The sequence below is a fragment of the Jaculus jaculus genome, chromosome 8 (assembly GCF_020740685.1).
Source record: "Jaculus jaculus isolate mJacJac1 chromosome 8, mJacJac1.mat.Y.cur, whole genome shotgun sequence".
Taxonomy (NCBI): Eukaryota; Metazoa; Chordata; class Mammalia; order Rodentia; family Dipodidae; genus Jaculus; species Jaculus jaculus.
Genome location: NC_059109.1, coordinates 97790318 through 97815219, shown reverse-complemented (window position 1 = coordinate 97815219; position 24902 = coordinate 97790318). Strand labels below are relative to the sequence as shown.

The 24902-nt window shown below is 41.0% G+C and overlaps 1 protein-coding gene across 3 annotated transcripts in view; it reads left to right on the top strand.

Annotated features, from left to right (window-relative positions):
- Positions 1-24902, top strand: part of Kif16b (kinesin family member 16B) — a 303646-nt gene that overhangs the window by 222920 nt on the left and 55824 nt on the right. For 2 of the 3 annotated variants that reach the window (XM_004661532.2, XM_045156258.1), the window contains 2 exons: positions 2198-2320; positions 22488-22577. In XM_004661532.2, coding sequence (XP_004661589.2) covers positions 2198-2320; positions 22488-22577 — 213 coding nt within the window. The remainder of the gene's footprint in view (positions 1-2197; positions 2321-22487; positions 22578-24902) is intronic. The other variant, XM_045156259.1, reaches the window with a different exon arrangement.

Sequence of the window (24902 nt, the reverse complement as noted above, 5' to 3'; positions counted from 1 at the left end):
AACATATGTGTGTGTGTATGTATCTCCACTAAATTCATTCTGCCCTTCAACTGATGAATATATTCCATATTTCAGGGATGTCTGCCTCTAACTTGGAAATATACTTCAGTGTATTAAATCTTTAGCAATACTTATATTGAAACACCCCTCTTTTAAGAATTTCCACTTTGGATCTTGAGACAAGGAGCAGCCAATGAGAGGTACCATTGTGACAAACAGTGCTGCTTATTACGGGGATTCTCATGATACTGTAAAAGGCTGTGGTAACTTCATACCCTGTCAACATATCTACTCTGTCAGCTGAATTGGAAGCCACCATCTGAACAAACTGTCCATGTCTGTGATACCACACAGGCAGCCGGAGACCTTCCACATTAACACCTGCCTTAGGCCCAGCGTTCCTTTCTTCTTGGGAAAAAGTGTACTATTCATTGCCCACTGATTTCTCTTGGGTCAAATAAGTGAATTTTACTCCTTAATTGTGGAATTTTCAACTTCTTTCTTTAAATTTTTTTTGTTTATTTTTATTTATTTATTTAAGAGTAACAGACAGAGAGAGAAAGAGGCAGATAGAGAGAGAGACAGAGAGAGAGAGAGAGAGAGAATGGGTGCACCAGGGCCTCCAGCCACTGCAAATGAACTCCAGATGTGTGCACCCTCTTGTGCATCTGGCTAACATGGGTCCTGGGGAACCGAGCCTCGAACCAGGGTTCTTAGGCTTCACAGGCAAGCGCTTAACCACTAAGCCATCTGTCCAGCCTAGAATTTTCAACTTCTTAAACTCAGTTTACTTTAAGTGTTTGTTATCTCAGTTTATCCCAGATAGATGGAATCACTTTAAAATTTTATAACCACAGAAGTATGTAGTAATGCCAAAGGTGGGCTCTGATAACCTTGAGTTCAAAGCCTAGTCTACCCACCCACCTCCACTGAGCAACCTTGCCTCATAGTCCCCATGCTCTGACTGTTATATGAGGACAGTTAGTGCTGGACAGGGCATCCTGAGGACTGATGGAGCTAGCGAGTTAGACAGTAAGAATTCAGCAAATGCCAGCTGCAAGTATGATTCTCATTATTTTGTTACTGCTTCTTGCTTCAAAACATATTTTCATATGTTTTCTAAAGCCCCAGGTTAGTATAAATTATGATTGTTTGGAGAGTTCTTCCTGTACACACTTGAGAACTCATTTTTAAAATTTATTTTTTTTCCTGCCTCTTCCCCTGACCCTTCTGGGCTTTCCCCCACACAGAACATACATACTTGTCAGAGCCAAGTCAGTGATTAATCAAATGGACCCTAAAGAAAATACTTGGGATTTGTTTTAATTATTGTTTCCAGAACCTTCCATACTACAGTGGTTTATAAAAATGGTTTGGGGGCTGGAGAGATGGCTTAGTGGCTAAGGCATTTGTCTGCAAAGCCAAAGGATCCCAGAGCAACTCTCCAGAACCCACATAAGCCAGATGCACAAGGGGGCACATACATCTGGAGTGTATTTGCAGTGGCTGGAGGCCCTGATGTGCCCATTCTCCCTCTCCCTCTCTCTCCCTTTCTGCCTATTTCTTGCTCTCACTCAAATAAATAAATAAAATATATTTTTTAAATAGTTTGGTAGCCGGCCTTTAATCCCAGCACTTGGGAGGCAGAGGTAGGAGGATCACAGTGAATTCAAGGCCACCTTGAGACTACATAGTGAATTCTACGTCAGCCTGGGCTAGAGTGAGACCTACCTTGAAAAAAAAAAAGTTGGAATGCTAAAGATTAAATAAATTTGAGTAAATTTTCCAGTGTTTACAATTTAAATATAGCAGTCAGTCTGTGAAGGGAAAAAAAAAGAAAAAGTTTTCCTGGTAAGGATTTTTTAAAAAGGAATCTAATGTGTACTGATTGTTTAAAGGCAGGACATATACTCTTGTTCCCTGTTTTCAGTTGTTCCTATAAATGGGAAAGGACTTCAAAGCCAAACAGCATTTTAAGATGTTTTTACCCTAACTTCTTGGAATGGAATACCTAAAGGAATGGTCTTTTGTTATAAGAGAGGCTTAGCATTTCTCTTTCAAATGAAACCATCATTTTTCTAAATAAACCCTACCAGTTTGATGCCCTTTTCTCCGCTTGAAATGCATTTTCTGTCTCCTGCAAAGCACAGTGACTGTTCCTTTCTCTTTGTTCCCCTGTCTCATATACCTTTGATAGAGGATGGTTTCTCGCTCTTTGGGAGCAAATCCAGATGACCTGAAGGACCCGATTAAGATTAGTATTCCACGCTATGTCCTTTGTGGGCAAGGGAAGGATGAACACTTCGAGTTTGAGGTGAAGGTAAGTGTCCCCTTCTTACCTGGAGGAGTGGAGGCCAGAGGCCGGAAGCTGTTGCAGCTCATTCTCTGCTGTTTGGGAAAAGGTTATGCAGTTAGGTTATGTGTAAATACGTTGCTCTATAAGATGTTGGTCACAGCCCTCTTAAACCATCTTGGTTCATGCAGGGAAATGACCCATAGAAGGTTGTTCATGTGGGAATTCAGATAGACAGGAAATTCCTGTTAACCACAAGCCCCATAGGTAGGGTAACTAATACTACCTAACACTTCCTGATTTGAGTTCCGAAAGTTCTAATTCTGGGAATGATCAGCCTGAACAAACCAGGACAGTTGGTATCCCTACATATGGTCTTAATTTTTCTTCTCTCTAAAAATGATAATAAAATTTATATCATAGGAATATCAGTGCAAGAAAAGTGCTGAACCCAGTGGCTATTATGTAATAAATAATAAATTATAACTATTACCATTATTATATTATATATTATTATAACTATTACATTATTGTTACTGCCATTTTTATTATTATGGCTATTATTAAGGAGCCTTCTTAATCTGTTTCAGGTATTATTTATAAAACTTAGGAAAGAGATGAGTCTGTTTCCTTACATCATGCTATCTAAAATAATGACTTCATCTTATTTCTAATTTATTTCCATTGACTCATAAGCCTTCGTTAAGTGTTGCTGACTCCCATCCTCTCCTCCTTTGTGAATTAATGATAAATCACAATTCTTCATTTTCAAGGATTGTCAAGGGTGTTAGTGTAATGAAGTCTGCTGGGGTTCTGGTGTATAGATGCAAAAGGGTAACCTTGAAGGTGCTTTCGTGCAGATAAACAGTGGCCTAGGGACCTGCACAGAGTTCTGTAGACTCTGATTATGTATGGACTATGGATTGCTGAGTGACTCTCAGTCTTTCAAGTTCTCTTGAGCCTCATTTTCTTCACTGGTAAAATGAGGGAAAGCAACACCAGTGGTCTCCCAAGGCCATCGTATTTGAGGAGCTATTTAATCAGCGAACATCTAAAGAGGAATGAACACTGTGAGGAGCCAAGCCTGGAGTTTTAAGAAAACAGTGGAGCCAGCACCACCACATGTCCAGCCCCATGCACCTCAGGAGCCTGAGGGCTCTGATGGATCCCTCGCTTCAGGTGTATATTTTTTAGTCTTTCTGAAGAAACAACTTTTGAATAATAAGATTTTTATAATTTTGTATCTATACACTGAGTTTTCTTTATAAATATATGGGTGGACAGTAATGTATATATTTGAGGTTTGGGTTGAACAGGCATGCCTGTGTGATAGTTTCAACAGTGGTTTTGTACTAAAATGTTGCACCATATCCTTGGTGCACCTGACCCAGTAATGAGTAGTCAGTGCTCAGTTCCTTTGGTTTGTTCTCAGCCATTCCATACTTCGTGCTTGTGTAGAGTTCTGTTATATAAATGTTATATACACACAAACAGTTTTAAGGGTATTTGTATTATTTTCATAGTGCTGGATTAATTAGAAACTAGCTTTCTCCACTTCATAATTCCTAAAAAGCACAGAACTCACAGCAGTGAAAACATGAAAGGACTTTAGGTGATACAAAAATAAATAATACTTTAATTCAACGAGTGCTGTAGCCACCTTCACATTTCTGGGACAAAGCACCTCAACAAAAGCAGCTGATGGTAGGGAAGGGTTTATTTTGGCTTACAGTCTCCACGGGGAGCCTCATGATGGGAAAGGATGGTAGGGCAGAGGGGGGACATCACTTCTTGCCCCAGCAGCTGGCAGAAAGCAGCAGTAGCAAGCTGAGCTCTGGCAAGCCTGTGTATAGCACCCAAAAGCCTGTCCCCATCAACATGCCTACCCGCCGAGGCCTGTCCCCATCAACGCGCCTCCCTGCCGAGGCCTGTCCCCATCAATGCGCCTCCCCGCCAAAGCTCCACCTCCCACACTGCTACCAGCTGAGCACCGAGCCTTCAGAACCCATGAGACTCTGGGCCACACATTCAAACTACCACAACAGGTGAATACATTCATATGGTGTAACTTAAATTGACTCCATATTTAAAATTTTTATGAAGAAGACATGGATTTAAAAAAATGAGTTGGTTTAAATAAAAGTTTTAAGTGCATGGTAGCCCAGTTAATGTCAGTCCTGCCCAAAACTGTGCTGCTGCTGCTGTGGAAGCCACTTAGGGAAACAGAATGTATGGAATCAAAAGGAGCCTGTGAGAACTGTCCAACTGTGATACACAACATCCAAATCCCAGGAAGTCTGCTTTCTTGGAGTTTACCAAACCCAGTACTTCTTCCTTTTAGCACTTGTCAGAGGTGCTGAGTGTTAGCACCAACCAGAAGATTCCTAACTCAAGTTAGAGCCTCCACTCCTGTGGAGACTCCCTGTCACAAAGGGACTGGGACTTAGTACTACAAACAAACATCTTGTGACTAGTGTCCATTTCCAAACAAAACCAAATGTAGACTCTAGGCAAAGACAGCTGTTAAAGTAGCTCTGGATGTTCCTGTCTTATCCTTGTACTCTCAGGAAGATACATAACCTTACTCTGCCTTATCTGGGGACAATAAATCCAGCCAACTGAATCACTGTGAGGAGCAGGTGATCTTGTGTTAACCTTCTTGGAACAGGGCCTGCCATGTCCTGAGTGCTGGAGAAGATGTGGCCAGCAATGACCTTGCTATCCCCTCAGTGACTTCTGATGTGCAACTCTATCTAAGAAGTTTGGTGTGATGTGGTGTGGTTTGTTTGTTTGTTTCTATTTGGTTCTTTGTTCCCCTCAGAATTTTTAGCTTAAAAATTAATGAATCTGTGAAGAAAGCCTATAGAGACTATATCCTCCAATGGTCACTAGTAGGACACAACTGTGACTGTTTTGCACCTGCTTCTAACATCTTTGTTGACATGCTTCATTGAGACCCCAATGGATCTGTAGATGCTTATCTGAGAAAACAATGTTAACACTGCTCACAGTCTTGACAAAATAACTTTGTAACAGTTTTTTCTTTTCCTCAAAACTTTGCATTTAGGATGTTTTGTGAAGCCATGTTCCCATTTGGCAAGCTTGCCAACTTTTTCCATCAATCGTGTTGATATGCTGTGCACACACCATGCTGTCTAGCAGAGTCTCATTTTTTGTGGCAACTTGTTACTATTAAATTATTTGGTGAGTCAGTGACTTTGAGATGCAAAGGTCAAAAGTTTAATTTGGATAAAAGATTATTGTATTTAATTTTAGGCTTTTATAAGGAAAATAAGATGTTGTGTGCATAGATATTTGACATTATTGTGATTTATACTTTAGTACAATCATTGATGCTTCTTTTCAAACCCCAAACTTGTCCTCCTCACCACTCTACCTCCCCATTGTTATTCAGTGCCTTCTTGGGGGACCAAGCATGCATGACAAACTCGCTGTGACCAGCCGAGAAGGGCTTGAGCCTGTTTCTGTGGGGCTCCTGCGCACGTCATGGTTTGCTGCTGCTCGAGCACCGGCTCATTTGTAGGCCACCATGAGAGCATTCCCTTCTCTGAGTTGGCAGGCCCCAAAATGCTTGAGCAAATGACAGCTATGAAGAAAAGAAGACTCACAATGCCCCATCTGTCAGGCATGTTAGTAAAACCTTCATGCCTAGTTGGTGTGAACATTGTATGAGTTGAGGTGTTTAAGTATTTGACCCATACCAGTATACAGCTGCTGACATCCTCCTCTGGCCCTGTTCATCTTTTCTGCTTCCTACCCTTCTCAGCTTTCCCTTCCTTAGGTAGGTAGGTCTTTTCTTTTCCTCTACTCCCTTGGACATTTTCATATTAATATTCAACCCTGTAGCTCCCATTGGAACTCTCTGAAAAATGAGGTAATTAAGAACCTGTTGGGCTGCAGGAGATGGCAGGGGGACACCATGGCTCTTCCTGAGGAAGTTTCCATCACTGGTTTTTAAAATGCATATAGAGCTTTTCACTAAGCCAGAATATATTTGGTTCACATATACCTCCTTTATATAGGGGGACCAAAGAACAGATTTGTTTTGTGAGATCACAGAATATATGCAAGTAGAAAGGTTTTTGTTGTTTGGTCTGAGGCTTCATGTACGTGTACTGTGAAACAAAATGCACACTTTGTGTATGTGGATTGGTAGGCTTATGCTTGTGCACATGCCTGGCAACCTGCTCCAGTATCCTGTGAATCCTCTGGCACTAGAGGCAAGCACTAGTTGATCTCCACAGTTGTACATTCACTCTGTGTGACCCGACCTTCGACAGAGCTAGCATCATACTGCATCTGCTTTTTGGGTCTTGAGAATTTACCTGGCATATGGGTAAAACTGCCACTGATGTTGTCTTGTTGGGTTGCATTCCCTTGCAGGGACAGATCACAGTTATGCATTCCTTTCTCTCCTGATGATGTCCATTTTAATCTGGCGGTGCAGGAAGTTGTCCTACCCATGCTGCTTTCCCCTTATTTCACAGATCTTTGATTGATACATGCCTGGTCCTTCCAGGTTAGGTGTCAGTTTCCCCACTCCCTCAGCATTGTCCTTCTAGGGACTGACTTGTTTGAGGCAAGGTGTCAGTCAACTAGGCTGACCTGGAACTCACTCTGTAGCCCAGGCTGGCCTCGAACTCATGGCAAGGCTTCTACCTCATCCTTCCGAGTTTTGAGATTCAAGATGTGTACCACCATGCCTGGCTTTATTTCAGGGACTTCTAAGAGCATATCTGTTGGGGACTGTGTCCTCATGTATATAAAGAGACATGCCTCTAACCATCAGGTCACAGAGGAGGCAGGAAGCTGAAGGTGGATCAGCCTGGCTTCTCTCTGAGCACCCACCCCTGGTCAGCAATATGTATCTATAAAATATGCACTGCCCATAAACCACAAATGCCACAGGTAATGCCACTCGCTGGGCTACAGTTGCCATCTCAAAGCTCCCTCTTCAAAGCTTTCCAGTGATTGATTCATGAAATCAATTGCCTTGCATTATGCTTGCCATTTTCAGTTAGCTAGGATCAGAGTGGGTGAAATTTAATTTCTAAATTACATTACAGCATGGTACAACACACCGGCCAGAGAAATCTGTGGTTAAGGCTAACAGAGAATGTCATACCCCATTTGTCTTAGAAATATGACATTTTAAAATTCCTTATATTTTAATTTACATATCAACATGGAAATATAGAGAAACAAGCCAACACTGGTGTTTATATATTTATTTTTTAGTATTGTGTTCCTCAAGAGTTTTTATTCCTATAAGAAAGTAATCTTTATAAGACACTGTCTTCCATTTCCTCACTAGAGTGGTGGCTTGGATCCCACTCTCCACTATTACCCAGAATTCTTTGCAGCCCTACCACAGCTCAGTCCTTGTCCTCTTCATTGCTGCTCTTCCCCCAGAGATGTTAGCAGCCTTGGACAGGGGTTTGCATGGCTCTGAACCCCCAGCACCCATGCCATACCTGCTTGTGAATGATCGCCCAATAGAGGTGACTCAGGTGAGGCTGATACTCTTACTGTCATGGCCTGCCCAGAGCTGTAGGAATGATGAGATAACCCAGTGTGCTGTTACAGTTTCAAGTAAGAATCTTGAGTGGCCATTGTGAATAGTACCCCACAGGCTTCCCAGGCAGCATCCACACATACAGATCCCTGTTTCTGCTCCCCACAGCATCCCTGCCCGACTTTTATTCATGCAGGAGAAATGTGTGTGCATAGAGCTTCTTAACTGTGTCCAAGTCCAAGAATGTAGTTCCATGTTCCAGCAGATTAGCGCACATGTGCCGTGCTCTTGGCAGTTCCTAGCACCCAGAGGTTGGCTTTGCTGTATCTTTTTGTGACTTTTGTTCACAAAAAGATGCACATCGGGGCTCATTGAGCTCCCTCCGCATGTGATCCTGGGCAGTTAGGCATTGTCCATCTCCTGCCCATGGAAACCTTTGCTCTGATGTCATCTGAATCCTGCTGGCATCCTGGTCAGACCCCCTCGCTCAAAGGCCCTGCCTTCCCTTAGGTGGTTGCTGGTCAACCCTTAGAACAGTGCATACATCAGGGGTACGGGTTCAAATGTGCACCTTACCTCAAACACATGGTACCCAAATCTTTCCAACTCTAAACATCTAAGTTTTGTGTAAATTAATATATAAGTAGTCTCCTCTTACCCCAAAATGCTGTCTTATTTTGTGGTATCGCCTAGTGATTGATGGCCTGCAAAGGAGGGGGAAAGCAGCAGTAACAAGTAATAAATGACAGGAAGTATGACCTCGGCGAAGTTCCACAAATAGGCAGAATGCTTGTGGAGAGTGATGGAGAGCTCCAGTCAGTGACAGTTCTTTTTTCTGCAGTCATGTGGCTATAGATGTCTGAGCCCTCTCAACCTCCAATTTCAAGCCTTCAGCCCTTGAGTTAGGAAATGCTTAGACTGAGAGCTCTTATGCGGGGTCCTCCCTGAACATTGCAGAAGAGACTCAAAGTGAGATGTGGAAGACTTAAAACTGCAGAAGCATAAGGCAGCAAGTAGTCTCACATTTCCTACACGTGATGGGACAGCAGGGGGGCCCTGGCACACCTAAGGAACAGTATTGGCATGCTATGGCTGGACCAAACTGCTCACAGAAGATACATTTTACTTGGCATTTATGTATCTAATTTTTATTTTGGATGAATGCCAGCATTTAAATCTATGTCATTGTTTACAAATGTGAAAGATTTAACATAGAAATCCAGATTTGCCAAGTTCTTTTGAAAAGTCAAAGAACCAAGAGTGGAATTTCTTCGGGAACAAAGGATCCACTTTCTGGTATGTGCTGGCTTGTGCGGCCTGTCCTACATAGACTTAAGAAGTCCATGTGCATGCGATTGAGGCAGTCACCTTGATGAGATGGCAACCTCCAGGGGCTGCATTATAGAGAAAGGCACTCAGACCAGACAGTCTCTGGTGGCAGCTTATTGGTTTGGTTTACACAGAACCAGGAAAAAGGAGGGCTTGGTTGGGTAAGATTCTGTCTGACCTCTGGTCATCCCATGTTCATTTGTCACCACCTCTCTGCTTTCTGCCTTTTTCTGTGATGATGATATTCCCAGGGTCAGCATGGAGGATTGAGCAAAGGCCCTCGGGCAGTGAAGGATGCCCAGAACTAGTGTGTTCTTCCTTTATTAAGGAACAGGAACACCAAGCCAGCAGACCCAGATTTCTCCTGCGCTTCTGCAGTAGAACACATATAGGGCAGGATAGGACCAGGCTGGTTGTCACCAAGTATGGACCATTCAGGAGTGCCCTGTCATCCCATAAGGGGTGTACCATAATGTGACACTTTCCTACTTTTCTGACTCTTAAATAGCATTCTTGTATGTTTGTCATTTTTTAATGTATCTTCTGGGCTGGAGAGATGGCTTAGCAGTTAAGGAGCTTGCCTGCAGAGCCAAATGATCTTGGTTCAATGTAAGCCAGATGCACAAGGTGGCACTTGTATCTGGAATTGATTTATAGTGGCTGGAAGCCCTGGTGCATGTGCTTGCGCGCACTCTCTCTCCCTTTCTCTCTCCCTCTCTCTCTGCATCTTTCCCTTTCTTAAATAAATAAATAAAATATATCTTCTGAAATTAAGTTTTGCATATGTGTGTCATGTGTTTGTGTGTGCCTGTATGTGGATCTATATGTGTGTGTGTGTGTATGCATATGTATGGAGGTCAGCAACACCATCACCTCTGAGTCAAGGTCTCTATGGGTCTGGAGCTCACTACTTAGACTAGAGTGGCTAACCAGGGAATCCCAGTGATCCTTCTGTCTCTGACTCTCCAACACTAGGATTACAAATTCATGCCACCAGGCCTGGCATTTACACGGGTACCAAGGGTCAAACTCAGGACTTCATGCTTGCAAAGCCAGCACTTTACCAACTAGGCTACCATCCCAGCTCCTCTTCTGCATTTCTTACATGGTAACAACTAGTGTCCATATTTAGCATATTTTATGAATTTGTTGTATCTCCTTAGGGCCTGCTGGTACATCATCTGTTCTGACACATCCTGCAAAATCCTCCTGTATCTTCTAGACTCCTCACTTGTTTAGTAACTGTGCTTAACCCCTTCTTGTGAGCTTTATCAATCCTTAGTGACACAATCAGATGATCTCAATGGAGTCACACCACTGTTCCCTGTTGTCTTTTAGCCCACCCCCACCCAGCTTGCCTGAGATCCTCCCTGGCAGATCTCTGTTGCATTTTCTTATCTTCTCGATGGAAGGAAGCTAACTCTTTCTTGTTTTAATGTACCTCACAAATAGCAAGACATTCTGTATGTTTTAGGAGTTGAAGGCATATTTTAGTATTGTTTTAGACATTGTAGTCAGTTTCAAATCCTCTCCTTACAAAATATGTTGTAGCTGTGTTTGTATGTAGACATTTCAACTTTTTATCTGGAATTCTTGCCGAGTCACGGGTATTTTATAAAGTGTAGCTCTTGTTGAGACTTTGACAAAGCTGGAAAATTTGATGTTGAAAAAAAAAATGCCCAGGAAATTTGCAGTTGGGGAGTTAAAGTAATTACATTTAGTCAGAGAAATTCCTCTCCATTTGGCAGAATAGAAATAACAGAGTAGCCATTCCATTATATTAGAAAAGCTATACACACACACACACACATACACACACACACACACACACACACACACACACACACACATACATCTCTTGTAGAAATACTAGCTTCCCACTTGATAGAAGGGAATGTAAATGTTAAGAAAGAGTGGAGTGTTGGCATCTGAATTTGTGCTTATTAGGAACTTGATAGATATCACCCTGTGTATGGATTAGCACAGCTGAGACAAATGCAGTGCTACATGTACCCTAGGCCATGCAGACTCCAAGATTCAGTGTGGAAAGGAAATTGCATTAGAACTTGAAGAATCACACTTACCTTAAGTGTTTTTTTTTTTTTCTTTAGTATTCCTCTTTAACAATTCTGTCTTCCTCCGAAGGATGGGGAACACCCACTATTTTTCCCCTCTTTGGTTGCCAGACAAACCAACTCATCCTTTATATCACTGTTACTTGAACCATGGCATGGTTGTTTTCATAGAGTAAATGTTGCATGTGTTAGGAATGGCTAAAACATGAGATTGAGTCACAAGCATAGGAGAAAGGTAGCCGATACCAGAGTGCTGGCTTTGGTTTGGTTTTTGGTTTTTCAAAGCAGAATCTCATTCCTTGAACTCATAATGATCCTTCCACCTCAGTCTCCCAAGTGCTGGGATTAAAAGCATATGCTGCCATGCCAGGCCCAGAGTCCTATCTTGATTTTCCATCTCACACAAATTTCTGTTTTGCATTTTTTCCTTTTAAGAATATGTTCATGTCTTTCTTTTTGATTTTATAACTTTGGGGGTGTTGTATCTTATTTAAAATTTGTTTTAAAATAAATCAAATGGCTTGTATTCCTCCTGGTGCAGTTGCTACCTATGGGAATTCTGACTTTTCAGGGGTGTCTTGGATAAGGCCTTTCCCTGGGACTGCCCACTTCTGAGTGTGCAAGCACTGTGCTACTTGCTGTTCATCAGCATGGTTAAGCATCAGGAGTCCACAGTAAAGTTGAGAAAGGTGAGGCCAGTGCTCGACTAATAAGTTACTGGGCTGAAATTAGGATCCAAGCCTGTGTTCATCCATAGCTTTTCATTTTCTGTTCTTCTACAGTGTCTATAGAGAATTTACCATCCTTGCTTTGCCGCTCAGTATCCAGATAATTTAAAAGAAAAATGCATTGGCTGTCACCCTTGCCATTTGCTGAACTTTTAAAGTAGAATCATTCCCTCTATTCCTCACCTGCTCCACACAGTGTTAGAAGAGCCTTTATGAGTAATGACCTTGGATTTGAATCTCAAGGGCTTCATACATTCTATCAAATTTACCTTCAATCTTACCTGTAAGGTAAGTATACTAAATAAGCAGTATTATCCCCTATTTTGAAGATGCTGAAATTGAACCATGAAGAAGTTATTTTAAGCTATTTTAGAAGGCTGGGATTGGGCCAGCTAAAAAGTTCCATTTCATTGCTGTGTAGAACATGGGTGTTAACTCAGCACTTGGTCACTAGGCTCATTTCTTCATAGCACTGAAAATTCAGACCAGGCTCTCAGGCACAATCTGTGGTACATCTGTGCAGAAGGGACTGCTGGGTTCTCCTGGAGCATATGAGTTACAGAAAGATCTTAAACAGAAAGCCTGGGCCTCTCACAAGTTACCAGCACACAGAGGTCAAGTGTTGGAATTAGACTGCCCTTTGCTTACTTAGTGAACCTCTCTGGAACCAGGCTCCTCCTGCCTGGGGCCTAGCCTTTTTCCTGGGGTGCTTGAGTTGTTTTTTAACAACTTCTCATGTTGCTGGCTTTTAGGACTCACTACAGTGAAAAAGGGGCACGTATTTGGTCCAGGAATTCCTTATGCAGTCTGTGACATGATCCACACCGCAGCTTTCCCCTTGCCACCAGAGTGAGTCTCTGGGTGGCTCTTGGCACTGTCTGTTTTCCTTTTGAGCCCACTAGGTTAAAGAGATCAGCACTCCTTTGCTCTTACTAGAAAGAGAAATGAGTGAACATCCCTGAATTTTCCCTGGAGGAGCCACAAAAGAGGTAGTGCATATGTCAGAGAAAATGATTTTTAGCACCCTATTGGACAGCTGTGTTCGCCCCACTGCCAAACACTGCTCCTTCCTAGGTATTCCACCACCTGCTGTCACGGCCCAGTCTGAGGATGCCACTGCAGCCCACCGGCATGGCTTTTACCCCCCAGCTGTTGCTCAGGAATAAATGACTCCAGGGTTAATTGAATCTACTCTTTAAAGGCCATTCAGGAACTACTTTGTTTTCCTTGATGTATCATTGAGGAGTATTATACCCACCTACACTCATTCTGATTTCCAAGTCATTTATTTATCAGTGTTTCTTCTAAATCAGCCCTTAGATATTTTTAATCATACATATCTATCAGTAAAACCTACTGACCAGATGCAGCCCACGTGTTTTTTTATTGGTTTATAAAGCATATAACATCCATTAAGTGTCCTCATTTATTGTAATAGACTAGTAGAATATAAAAAGAACAACATAAAATATGAATGAGAGTCCCAGTCCAGTAGTTTTTCTCCATACCCCATGTATCATCCCAAGCAGTGGCCTAGCAGATATGTATTGGTTTTCATTTTCTATGGTGTATGAGCACATTTTAATTAAATCTAATGCATTAGTGCTTGCTACTGTCCAGATCCATACATTTGGAAAATATTTCAAGTTTCCTCAAACACGTTCATAGTAGAGCTTAATGTACATCATGCATATATATTAAACACTACTGGAAAAACTCTACAAGTAGCTGCTTAAATGAAGGCTGGTTAGAATCTGTTTCTTCAGATGGAAAATATCGATGCTGCTCTATACACAGACAGATCCATACCAACAAATGTGTACTGATGACATATCTTAAAATCGACAATCCTTAACCCAGGAAAATATGTATATAACATAAATTTGTAGGAAGCAGTCAATTGAGAATTGTTTGTAAGTAAATGCAGTCCATCTTGTGGGCATGTTTATAGTGTTTAACTTAAACTTGATCATTTTATTGCCCAAGAAAGATGGATTTGTATCAACTGAACCATCTAGTGAGAGAGAAGTAATGAATTTTTTTTCTCAAAGATATGTGGTAGGGATGCTTTGCATTCTCAACATTAAAGAAATAGTGAATGTCTAGGTCTGATATATCTGTTTTACTGATCTGTTTTCCCTCCCCTCACAATCAACATCTCAACTCATGCTCAGATTTAATTAGGAATTTAATATATATTTTATACTTCTGTATATTTTTTTCCAAACCTCACATGCCATGGTATCTTTCCATTAAAAAGAAGGGTTTTGACCTTTTTATCCTTTTCCTGAAGAGATATCACCCATGGACTTCCCTTGCTTGCACTTTAAAAATATATATATATTTAAGATGAGGGAGGAGGGAAAGGGAAAATGGGTGCACCAGAGCCTCTAGCCAGTGCAAACAAACTCCAGACAGATGTGCTGCCTTGTGTATCTGGCTTACATGGGACCTGGAGAATCAAACCTGGGTCCTTAGGCTTCGCAAGCAAGTACTTTAACCACTAAGCCTTCTCTCCAGCCCTCTTGCCTGTACTTCTAAGGTGACTATAATGATAGTCATTCAACATCACATTGTCCTTGCCCCGGATAGACAGGGAAAGGTTACATGTATAAAGTGGGAAGTGTGAGCCTTTATTGTCCCTGTATATAACCGCAATTCAGATAAAAATCTCTAGGGTGAAGAATTTGTGCATCATCTCTCTGTGCCTCACTGTAAATTTGCAATGCAATTCTACAAAGCATTCATCATGTTTTTAGTGCCGTTTTTCTTTTTTAATTTTTTTTTTCATTTATTAGAGAGATAGAGACAGACAGACAGATGGAATGGCTGCTCCAGAGCCTGCAGCCACTGCAAATGAACTCCAGACACATGCGCCACCTTGTACATCTGGCTTATATGAGTCCTGGGGAATGGAACCTGGGTACTTTGGCTTTGTAAGCAAGCGCCTTAACTGTTAAGCTATTTCTCCACTCCCTCCCCCCATTTTTCTTTTTAAAGACACCTTATTACTTCAGAAAATGTTTTAAATAACCTCAAGTTGCCAGAACAGGGTAATGAGAGCCTATACTCTTTAACAAACCTTGCTGTCCCTTATGACTGATGAGGACCAGGCCTAAATTCTTATTTGATTTGAAAAGCAGAGCAAACTTACATAAGTAGTAGCCATTCAAAGTAAGTTTATCTCTACAACAAGAGTCCCTTACAAGGTGCAAAATCTTGTAGGTTAGAGAGACATGTAGTTAATACTCATTGTATAAATTCATTAGTGTGACACTAATTATATAATGAATACCTGTGATGTGTGCTCTGACTGTATGCCAAATGCTGATATCTATGGAGGAGAGAATAAATGATTTCTCTGGACAGAGAGGAGTGGCTGTAAGGATGCTTCTGAGGGAGGAGTTGAACTGGGAACTTCGCCCTGGAGGCTCAGTAGAACCCTCCTCCTGTGGAAATGTGTATGTGTAAAGACCACTTAGAAGACTCTTCAAAAGATCTGCACACACACCATATTCCTGTGCTGACAATTGGAGTGTGAGATTTTAAGCCTTGGGAGCTAGGGTTAGACTTATAACATGAGGTTAGCTAGAAGATGCCCTGAATGCCAGCCTAAGGGCTTTGCTGTTGGAGGATTAGTGACATATGAGTACCCTCATCAGAATCCCCTGGGAGCTGGTGTTAAAACTCAAGCTGCTGAGCCCACACAGAGTTTCTGATTTGGTAGGTTTGGGTGGGACCTTTTAATGTACATTTCCAACAAGCTCCAGAGTGAAGTTCACTTTTTAAAAAGTCAGCTCATGCTGCTTCCAGATGATTAATTGAAACATAGAGGGCAAATGTCCTTGACATGTACTAGCAAATATCTTCTCATTACAGGGACAAAACACCCCACCAGAAGCAGTTTATGGGAGTAAAAGATTTTAGTCTTACAGTTTTGAGGCGAAGTTTCTTCATAGTGGAGAAACTGGCTCACAATCTTCATGCTTCAGACAGAGAGCGAGCAAGAATATTCTGAGAGTGAACTATCTCGAAACACCTAGTGGGCTAGTCTCCTCAACCCCAGGTCTGCCTCCAGTGGTATACCTTCTCCAGCAAGGCTTCACCTCTCAAAGGTTCCACCAGCTGGTGATTAAGAAGGAACCTTAATCACAAACATTTAAGACTATAGGGACCATTTTACATTCAAACTAACACACGTGTATAGGACATTATGAAAATATCAAGTAAGATACAGGGCAGAAATACGTCATTACTCAGAATATTACACTAATTATCTTCATTGTTCAACAGGGACAAAAGCCAGGACCTTATACATACTAGGCAAGCCCTCTACTAGTATACCCTGTCCCCATCCTTACTCAATATTTTTGAGCACTTATTACATTCACAGTGCACCTTTTCAGTTAAGGCTGGGTAGCAAACATACATACATTCCTCTGGTGCCTTTGCTAAGCTCAGTTTGAATGCAAAGATGTGGATAGGCACAGTCTTCTCCAGGTTGGCCCATCTCTTTCCTCCCAGTTCCATATGTACACATGAAAGCATCCTACCTGCTTTTATGGACACTCAGTACTGACATCAGGAAAACTATAAATAGTATACTAAAAAAATAGTATAATAACATCAGGAAAACCAAAAGTAGTATACTAAAAAAAAAAAAATAGTATACTAACATCAGGAAAACTAAAAATAGTATATAGGGAATTTTTTTTTTCTTCCCCTTGCTATCTTCACTTCTCATGCTCCAATCGTGTTGACATCTACCACTCAGAAAATAACTTAGGTGCATTATAGTCTGCATTTTGAATATGCTGCTAGAGAAATTGGTATTCTTTTTTTGTTTGTTTGTCTTTGAGGCAAGCCCAATAGACTGCCTTTATTTTTTCTCTGAGAGTGTGAGCAAGAGAGAATTGGCATGCCAGGGCCTCTAGCCACTGTGATTGAACTCAAGATCCATACACCCCCTTATGTGCATGTGCAACCTGTGAGACCATGGTAACCAATAATATGCCAAATTTTGATGAAGATTGGAAGTGTCTTTTCACTAACCAGAGATTTCACACAATGGTTCAGTGTTAAGATGCTGTGAGGGCTGGAGAGATGGCTTAATAGTTAAGCGCCTGCCTGTGAAGACTAAGGACCTCAGTTTGAGGCTCAGTTCCCCAGGACCCACTTAAGCCAGATGCACAAGGGGTCACATCCATCTGGAGTTCATTTGCAGTGGCTGGAGGCCTTGGTATGTCCATTCTGTATCTACCTATGTCTTTCTCTGTCTGTCACTCTCAAATAAATAAAATAATAAAATAAAATAATGCTGTGAAAGCAACAGAAGAAGCCTTAGTTCAAAGCCCAAAAGACTGTTGTCCAGTGTGCCTTTTCTTAATTTTAAAAACTTATTTATTTGCATGTGTGTGTGGACACATGTCCCAGGGCTTCTTACCTCTGAAAACTAATGCCAAATAATTGTGTCAGTTTTTGTCTGGCTTGTGTGGCTAGGGGATTAAACCTGGGTTGGTAAGCTTTGCAAGCAAGTGCCTTTAACTGCTGAATCAGCCTCCCAGCTCCTCATCCTAATTTGTTTGAGGCCTTTTTAACACCTTTTCTCCCTAGAGATTTAAAAGTTAAAAAAAAAAAAAAAAAGCATTTATGTTTCAAAACACTTAGAGCTCAAGTGTAGTTTAGACGCATCCTCTTCCAGCTGTTCATTTACAATGCCTATCCTGCATCCTGCGTCACATACTTGTCTAAGGTGCAGCAGTCAGCAGAAAAACAACAACAAAAAAAAAAAAAGCAAAGCCAACTCTCCTGGAACTCACATTCTACTTTGGAAGAGAGACCAAAACCAAGATATGCTAATAAATGTAAACCATGCTTGATAACCAGACATTGCTAAGTGCAAAAAAAGAAACACAGAAAGTAGTGTCAAATGAGGAAAGGAGGACATAGTTTTAGATGGGCTGTTCAGGAAGGTACCACATAGACAGTGTTGCCTTTGAGCCAAGACTTGAAGGAAACTATTCATGTGTAGGTTTGGGAAACAAATATTATAGAAGGTTGAGAAAATACACACATTGTCCTCAAGGCTCTATTTGATGTGCACATGTATGGTGTATTCTGGATAAGCAAGGAGTCCAGAGTAAACAAAGGAGGGTGGTTGTAGAGAAGGCCAAGGAGAAGGTCACTCATGGAGGTGCTTGTAAGTCAGTGAAGGAACTCAAGCTTGCACCTAAGTGAGATATGACATCTTGGGGAGGTGCTGCATTTGAGCTAGAAATGGCCTCATCTGACTTAATGTTTACCAAGATGACTTTGATCGAAGAATGAGTAGTACCAGGTGAAAGAGCAGTATCAAGGAGACCAGTGAGGAGGCTGTAAAAACCAGTTCATGCAGAGATGATGTCGGGTGCTTGAAGATAGTAACAGCTGATGAGAAATGGCCAGAATCTTACTCTTCACATTTGGAAATAAGGCTTTTTAGACAAGATCAGATGTTAGGTGTGAGAAAGATGAATATTAAGGATTACACCATGATTTTGGATTGAATCAGCTGAAGAATTCTATTTACTGAAATGAGGAAGATGAAGTTTATGTGATCCATTTTGTGATGTGGACCTCATTAAGCTTGAGATGCATGTCGGATGTCCAAATAAGCAGCAGGGTATACAAGCCTGTGTTCAGAGGGGAGAAAGGAACATGTAGGAAGTCAGTGTCTAAATTTAAACAAGGAGCTCAACAAATGAGCAAGTGCAGACAGAAAATAAACATTAGAACTTGGGGCTCTTTGATGTTTAGAGGCAAGGGAGATAAGAAATCCCAGCAAGAGAAAAGTAAGATAAAAGGAGAATGACCATCTGGAAACCAAATGGAAGATGTGAAGAGGAGGAGAACATTATCAAAAGCTTGTCAAGTCATTCCTGGAGTTCAAGTAAGATCAAGATCAAGAATTAACCCTTAAGCCGGGCGTGGTGGCGCACGCCTTTAATCCCAGCACTCGGGAGGCAGAGGTAGGAGGATCGCCATGAGTTCAAGGCCACCCTGAGATGACAGAGTTAATTCCAGGTCAGCCTGGACCAGAGTGAGACCCTACCTCAAAAAAAAACCAAAAAAAAAAAAAAAAAAAAAGAATTAACCCTTTTCCTTAGCAATATGGAGCATTGATAACCTCAGAAAGGTCAGTATTTGGGGGTGGATTCAAGGGAATGATGGAAAGAAAGAAATTGATGATGTTATAAGTAAGCTTTTTTTCTCAATTTTTATTAACATTTTCCATGATTATAAAAAGTATCCCATGATAATACCCTCCCTCCTCCACCCCACTTTCTCCTTTGAAATTCCATTCTCCATCATATCCCCTCCCCATCTCTATCAGTCTCTCTTTTAATTTGATGTCATAATCTTTTCCTCCTCTTATGATGGTCTTGTGTAGATAGTGTCAGGTACTATGAGGTCATGGATATCCAGGCCATTTTATGTCTGGAGGGAGCACATTGTAAGGAGTCCTACCCTTCCTTTGGCTCTTACATTCTTTCCACCACCTCTTCCATATTAGACCCTGAGCCTTGGAAGGTGTTACTCAGTACTCCAGTCACTTCTTTCCAGCACTATGATATCTTCTGAGTCATCCCAAAGTCACTGCCCTCTGAAAAGAGAAGATTCTGTACCCAAAGTGAGAGTAGCGTTAATATAAGGGTACAAATATTAAGAGAAGTGCTTACTGGGCAGTTTGATAAGCATAGTATATATACTTTTCCAGACATCAGCAGATGTTACACCCCTAGGGCTCATGTTTTAAGTTTTCAGTATCAGGGATGTGTTCCTCCCCACATGGAGCGGGCCTCCAGTCCAATTGGAGGGAAGTTGGTTTCCACCATGACAGATATGCCACTATTGCACCCGTTGGCTCATTTGTCCTGGCTGGCCAATTATAAGGCTTGCTGCAGTGCCCACTGTTGAGTGTCTTCACTGGTGGTATCTCTTTCTCCCATTGAACTACATGTAGAATGGCTTCTTCCAGCTTTCTGTCAGCTGGTCTACATGGAGGAGGTTCTCAGCTCAGTTCCAGCAGGATTTCTCAGTGGCCTTGCAGCCCAAGTATGTGGAGTCTTCAGCAATAGGGCATATAAGTAAACTTTTTAAAGGAGTTTTATTTTAATGGAAGACACAGCATAGAGGAATAGCTGGAAAGGAAAGGGATACCAAAGTGAGAGCATAAGATGACAGGAATCAGTGTTTTTAAGGAAGCAGACAAGGTTGGAGCTCTGTGTTCCAGAAGGTTTGAACTGAATTGGGGGAACTGACAAATCTCCAGCCTGCATAATGGCAACAAGGTGAGGTGCAGAATAGAGGGTTGCAGCTGTGTAGACCTGCATGGAGGTGCTGGTGGGTATGTTCTTCTGATGGTTCTACTTTAGCGACCATTGGGAAATGGCTCTGCAGGAGGAATCAGCCTTTAGCGTTTAACAGAGATGCAGGGATATGCCTGTCAGAGGCTAAGGACTGAAGGGATTTTGTTAGTGATTCTCCAACATGAGACCAATAGATCTGGTGGAAGGATTTTTGTAGAAGGTAAGAGCCAAGGTCATTGATAATCTGAGTGATGGGAGAAAACTAGGCTTCTTGTGGCAACTTTTTCCATCCCAAGATAGCAAGGCTACACCTGTAGGATGCATTGCATCTTTCCACTTCCTGGTCATGGATGTGGTTCTATTAATTCTCTAGGCTTTTCTGGTAGCACATAGCAGAAGCCATGTGAAAAGGCAGAAGGTCTGTACCACCTCAGTTCTTTCTTGGGCACTGATTGCATTCTGGCCCTGAGACTTGCTCCAGCCTGAAGCCAGGGCTCTGGAAAGGGAGGCCTCCCAGCCTTGCTGTCAGGAGCAGCGCTCTCCCAGCTTGCATGACTGGCATACCAGCCTTGAAAGCATGCCACAGCTGCAGAGCAGTGGCACTGTCATTTCTTACTGACTCTCTGTGCCGTATGGGAATATCTTTTTTCATAGAAACTCATAAAGAGAATCCTATCATAATTAAAAAGTTATTGTGCAAATGAACATAGAAGCAGAATGATAAAATAAAGCAATACATTATTGTACAGCCCCCAAATCATCTCATGTGCCAATCTGGAAAATGAGAGAACCGATTGTGGCTGGGATTCAAGTGTCTTCTCCTTTTCCTGGCTGGAATTCAAGTGTCTTCTCCTGTCCTGACTGGGATTCAAGTGTCTTCTCCTTTCCTACCTGTGCCCCTTGATGACCTCCAAGAAAATTCAGAGAGCTACTAAACTGAAGAATTTCTCGAATATGCAGGTTAAAGTTTTTCACACAGAGACATTGACCATGCCAAGGCACAAAGGTAGGAGTGTAATGTGTTCAGCTCAGGGACTGCAGCAAGACTGAAGACCCCACAAGCAAGAGATGCCTGAGGTGAGGCTGCTGCAGGTAGTGGGTGCCAGGTTGAAGATTCTGTTCTTTTTCTAGGAGACAAGTTGAAGCTGCTGGAGCAAAAGATAGAATAAGCAGATTTGAGCTTTTGAATACTGCCCTGAGTGTTTTGCAAGGCAGGGACTGAAAGAGGAGAATGTGGCTAGACACCTGAGATGGTCTGGGCCAGCTCTCAAGTGAAGTGATAGGGATGGTGAAGGATGGAAGGGCACAGCTCTGAGAACCACTTCAGAGGTAAAAGCTGGGCCCTGCACCTTGTGCAGATATGGATGTATAAGGACATTCGAGGTTGGATGCAGCATCTTTCTGGTTGGCCTGGTGTCATAGGTGGTGGAGCAGTGTGTGTAGGCATGAGAGGTTCTTGCATGGCATCCAAAAAATAGTTTCCAAGTTGAGTCCAGGGATATGGAGATCAGAAGAGCAGTGAAAAATTGAGCTGGGAACTCGAGACTGCAGGCTACACTTCAAGGAAGATTATACAAGCCAGTGTGGTCCACTTGCTCCTGGTGGTGTGGTGTACTGGAGAACTTTTACTCCAGTCACCCAGGTCAAGCCTAGGTCAGAAGTTCTCCCTCTGAAGAAAGGCAAAATATACTGCTATATGTACACAATCACAGAGATGCCTAAGGTTTCCTTTGTCTTCCCTTTGTCCCTTTCCCCCTAACCCTATCCTGACTTTCCCCTCCTCTTTTTTCTCTGATTTCTCCTCTTTTCCTTACTCTCCACTGTGGGGTAACCTCTGTTGACTGGATATTTTGTATGGACATACCACTGTACCAAAAGGATTTCCCTTGTATAAGTGGAGAGTTAAGGGACATTGTAAATAGTGAAGAGTTGACCATCTGTCCCTTGCTTTTTACATAGATGCTGTTCCTAATAAGACTGGGAAGCTGAAGATGCATGTTTAATAAAGTAGAATTACTATTTATAAGTTGCACTTAGGCAACTAGATTAATGTTTTCAATTGTGAAGAAATTGTACATGCTAATCACTTTTAATTTAATTTTTAAATTATGTTTTTAAAATTTGTGTTACATTTTCTTATAATTAATGCTGATTCGTTTTTGCTTTCCTGCCTAATAGATTTCTGTCCTAGATGAGACGTGGACTGTATTCAGGCGCTACAGTCGTTTCCGAGAAATGCATAAAACATTGAAGTTAAAGTATGCAGAGGTAAGATATGAAATCATTACTCTCAATTAAGAGCATACATTTTATAAAGCAAGTGAGCTGATTGCATTAGCAATGTCCTCTGTGTGTGTGTGTGTGTGTGTGTGTGTGTTAGCTTATATCATCTAGTTTTATTTAATTTACTCATTATCAAAGATACTTTTAAAATAGTACCCCTTTCTTCCATTTTTGTTCTACAGAATTTTAGACATTTTCCTTACATAGATTTGGAAAATGATGGAGAAATGATAATAATTGAAGTCCATTAGGTAAATTTATGATTAATTTGAAATAAGTGTTATAATAAATTTATAACTTTTAAAGAATATTATATTAAAATTAATGTCTAATAAATTTGTTAAGGTAGACTTTCCCTTTTATTCAAAAAGACTACATTTATGCTTAAATTTGCATTTAATGAGAAATCAAGCCATGGATAAAAAGAGGTAGATAGTAACATTGAATTATCTAAAAGCAAGAAAGTAATCAGATCAGTTGCCCACTGTGTATTGATGCATTATTAATTATTTCTTTTTAGACAAATTTACATTTTTATAAAACCATTTTAAGTAAAAATAAAATTCTGAGAGTGAATTGCATTTCCTATGTGTCGCTGATGATTTTCCTTCAGAAGAAGCTGTGTGTTGCTTCAGTTCTTTGGGAACTTGGAATGGACCTGATTGATCAACTTCGCATGTTTTCACTAATTACTTTTTCTCAGTTCTGCTTATATGGTGTAAAGAAAATGCTATCTGGTATAGTGTTTTGCAATATAGTATATCCAAAAACATACCTTACTTAAAGAAATTGTCCCCAATTTGATTCACATAAATAAGATTGTTCCTTTAAAGATGGCATAAGTTTTGCCTTTTATTAACTGACATACAAAGTTTTTTGTTGTTGTTGTTGTTGTTTTTTAATAAAATGGTCCTTCAAGGAAGAACCTTGAATCCAGGTAGAATTAAGCTGTCTCTGAGATTCTGTTCCTCTTCTTGAGTACTAGTACTCTCTTAAGGATTGAAAAAACTTCCAACTATGTTAGAGTTCAGTTTCTGAAGTGACCACATCAAAGTACTGAAACTTGTTTCCAAAGTTTACTTGTATGTCCAAATTAATAACAAAAATAGAATGAAGAACTACTGAGCACATATTAAATGTATAGACAGCTTGTTTTTAAAAATTTATTTATTTATTTATTCATTTATTTATTTATTTATTTATTTGAGAGCGACAGACACAGAGAGAAAGACAGATAGAGGGAGAGAGAGGGAATGGGCGCGCCAGGGCTTCCAGCCTCTGCAAATGAACTCCAGATGCGTGCACCCCCTTGTGCATCTGGCTAACGTGGGACCTGGGGAACCGAGCCTCGAACTGGGGTCCTTAGGCTTCACAGGCAAGCACTTAACCGCTAAGCCATCTCTCCAGCCCAAATTTTTTTAACTTTTTGGGGGGGGTTTTCAAGATAGGGTCTCACTCTAGCCCAGGCTGACCTGGAATTCACTATGGAGTCTCAGGGTAGCCTCGAACTCACAGCAATCCTCCTACCTCGGCCTCCCAAGTGCTGGGATTAAAGGCGTGCGCCACCATGCCTGGCTGACAGCTTGTTTTTAAAGTGAGCTCAGTAGTTCATTAGCTGCTTGCTTGTGAGGTACCACATTAAGTCTTTAATAATGTGTAGATTTTGCATATTACATTAATGTCACTAAATTCCTAGAGTAATATAATAAGCAGTGTATTTGAGACAAAAAAAGTAAGCTTTGCTTGCACACACACCATTAAGTTCATGATTATTTTATACCAATTTTTTTCACTAGTTTAAATCATTCCACATATACACGGTCTTCCAGATTACACTAATATTGTAGCTGAACAGAACAAAAAATCTCTTCTATTATTGTCTTAAATTCTTATGGAGACTGACCATAAACAATGACAAATACTAGCTAATAGCTTAAGGGTCATCATGCTTGTCATTTTATTGAAGTTACATGCCTTATAAAAAATATCAGGAAAGTATGATGGAGATAAAAGGCTTCATGTAAAGCATTTCAGGTTTGGTCTCTTTAAAGAGGTGTAATTCTACTTTAAATGTGAACTGAGAGATACTGAAAAGAATTCAAAAACGAATCAGTACACATGTCTACTCCAGAATGAACATGATAGGAGCAATGTGTACAGATACAGTGGAAAAAAATGTATCTGTGATTGATGGAAACATGTAAATCGAAGGTTGCCTGGTAACAGGTAAAATTAGTCAACACCTTTATATATGTAAAAGTCTTTTCAAGAGACAAAATTTGTGTTAACATCATGTTGAAATAATTAAAT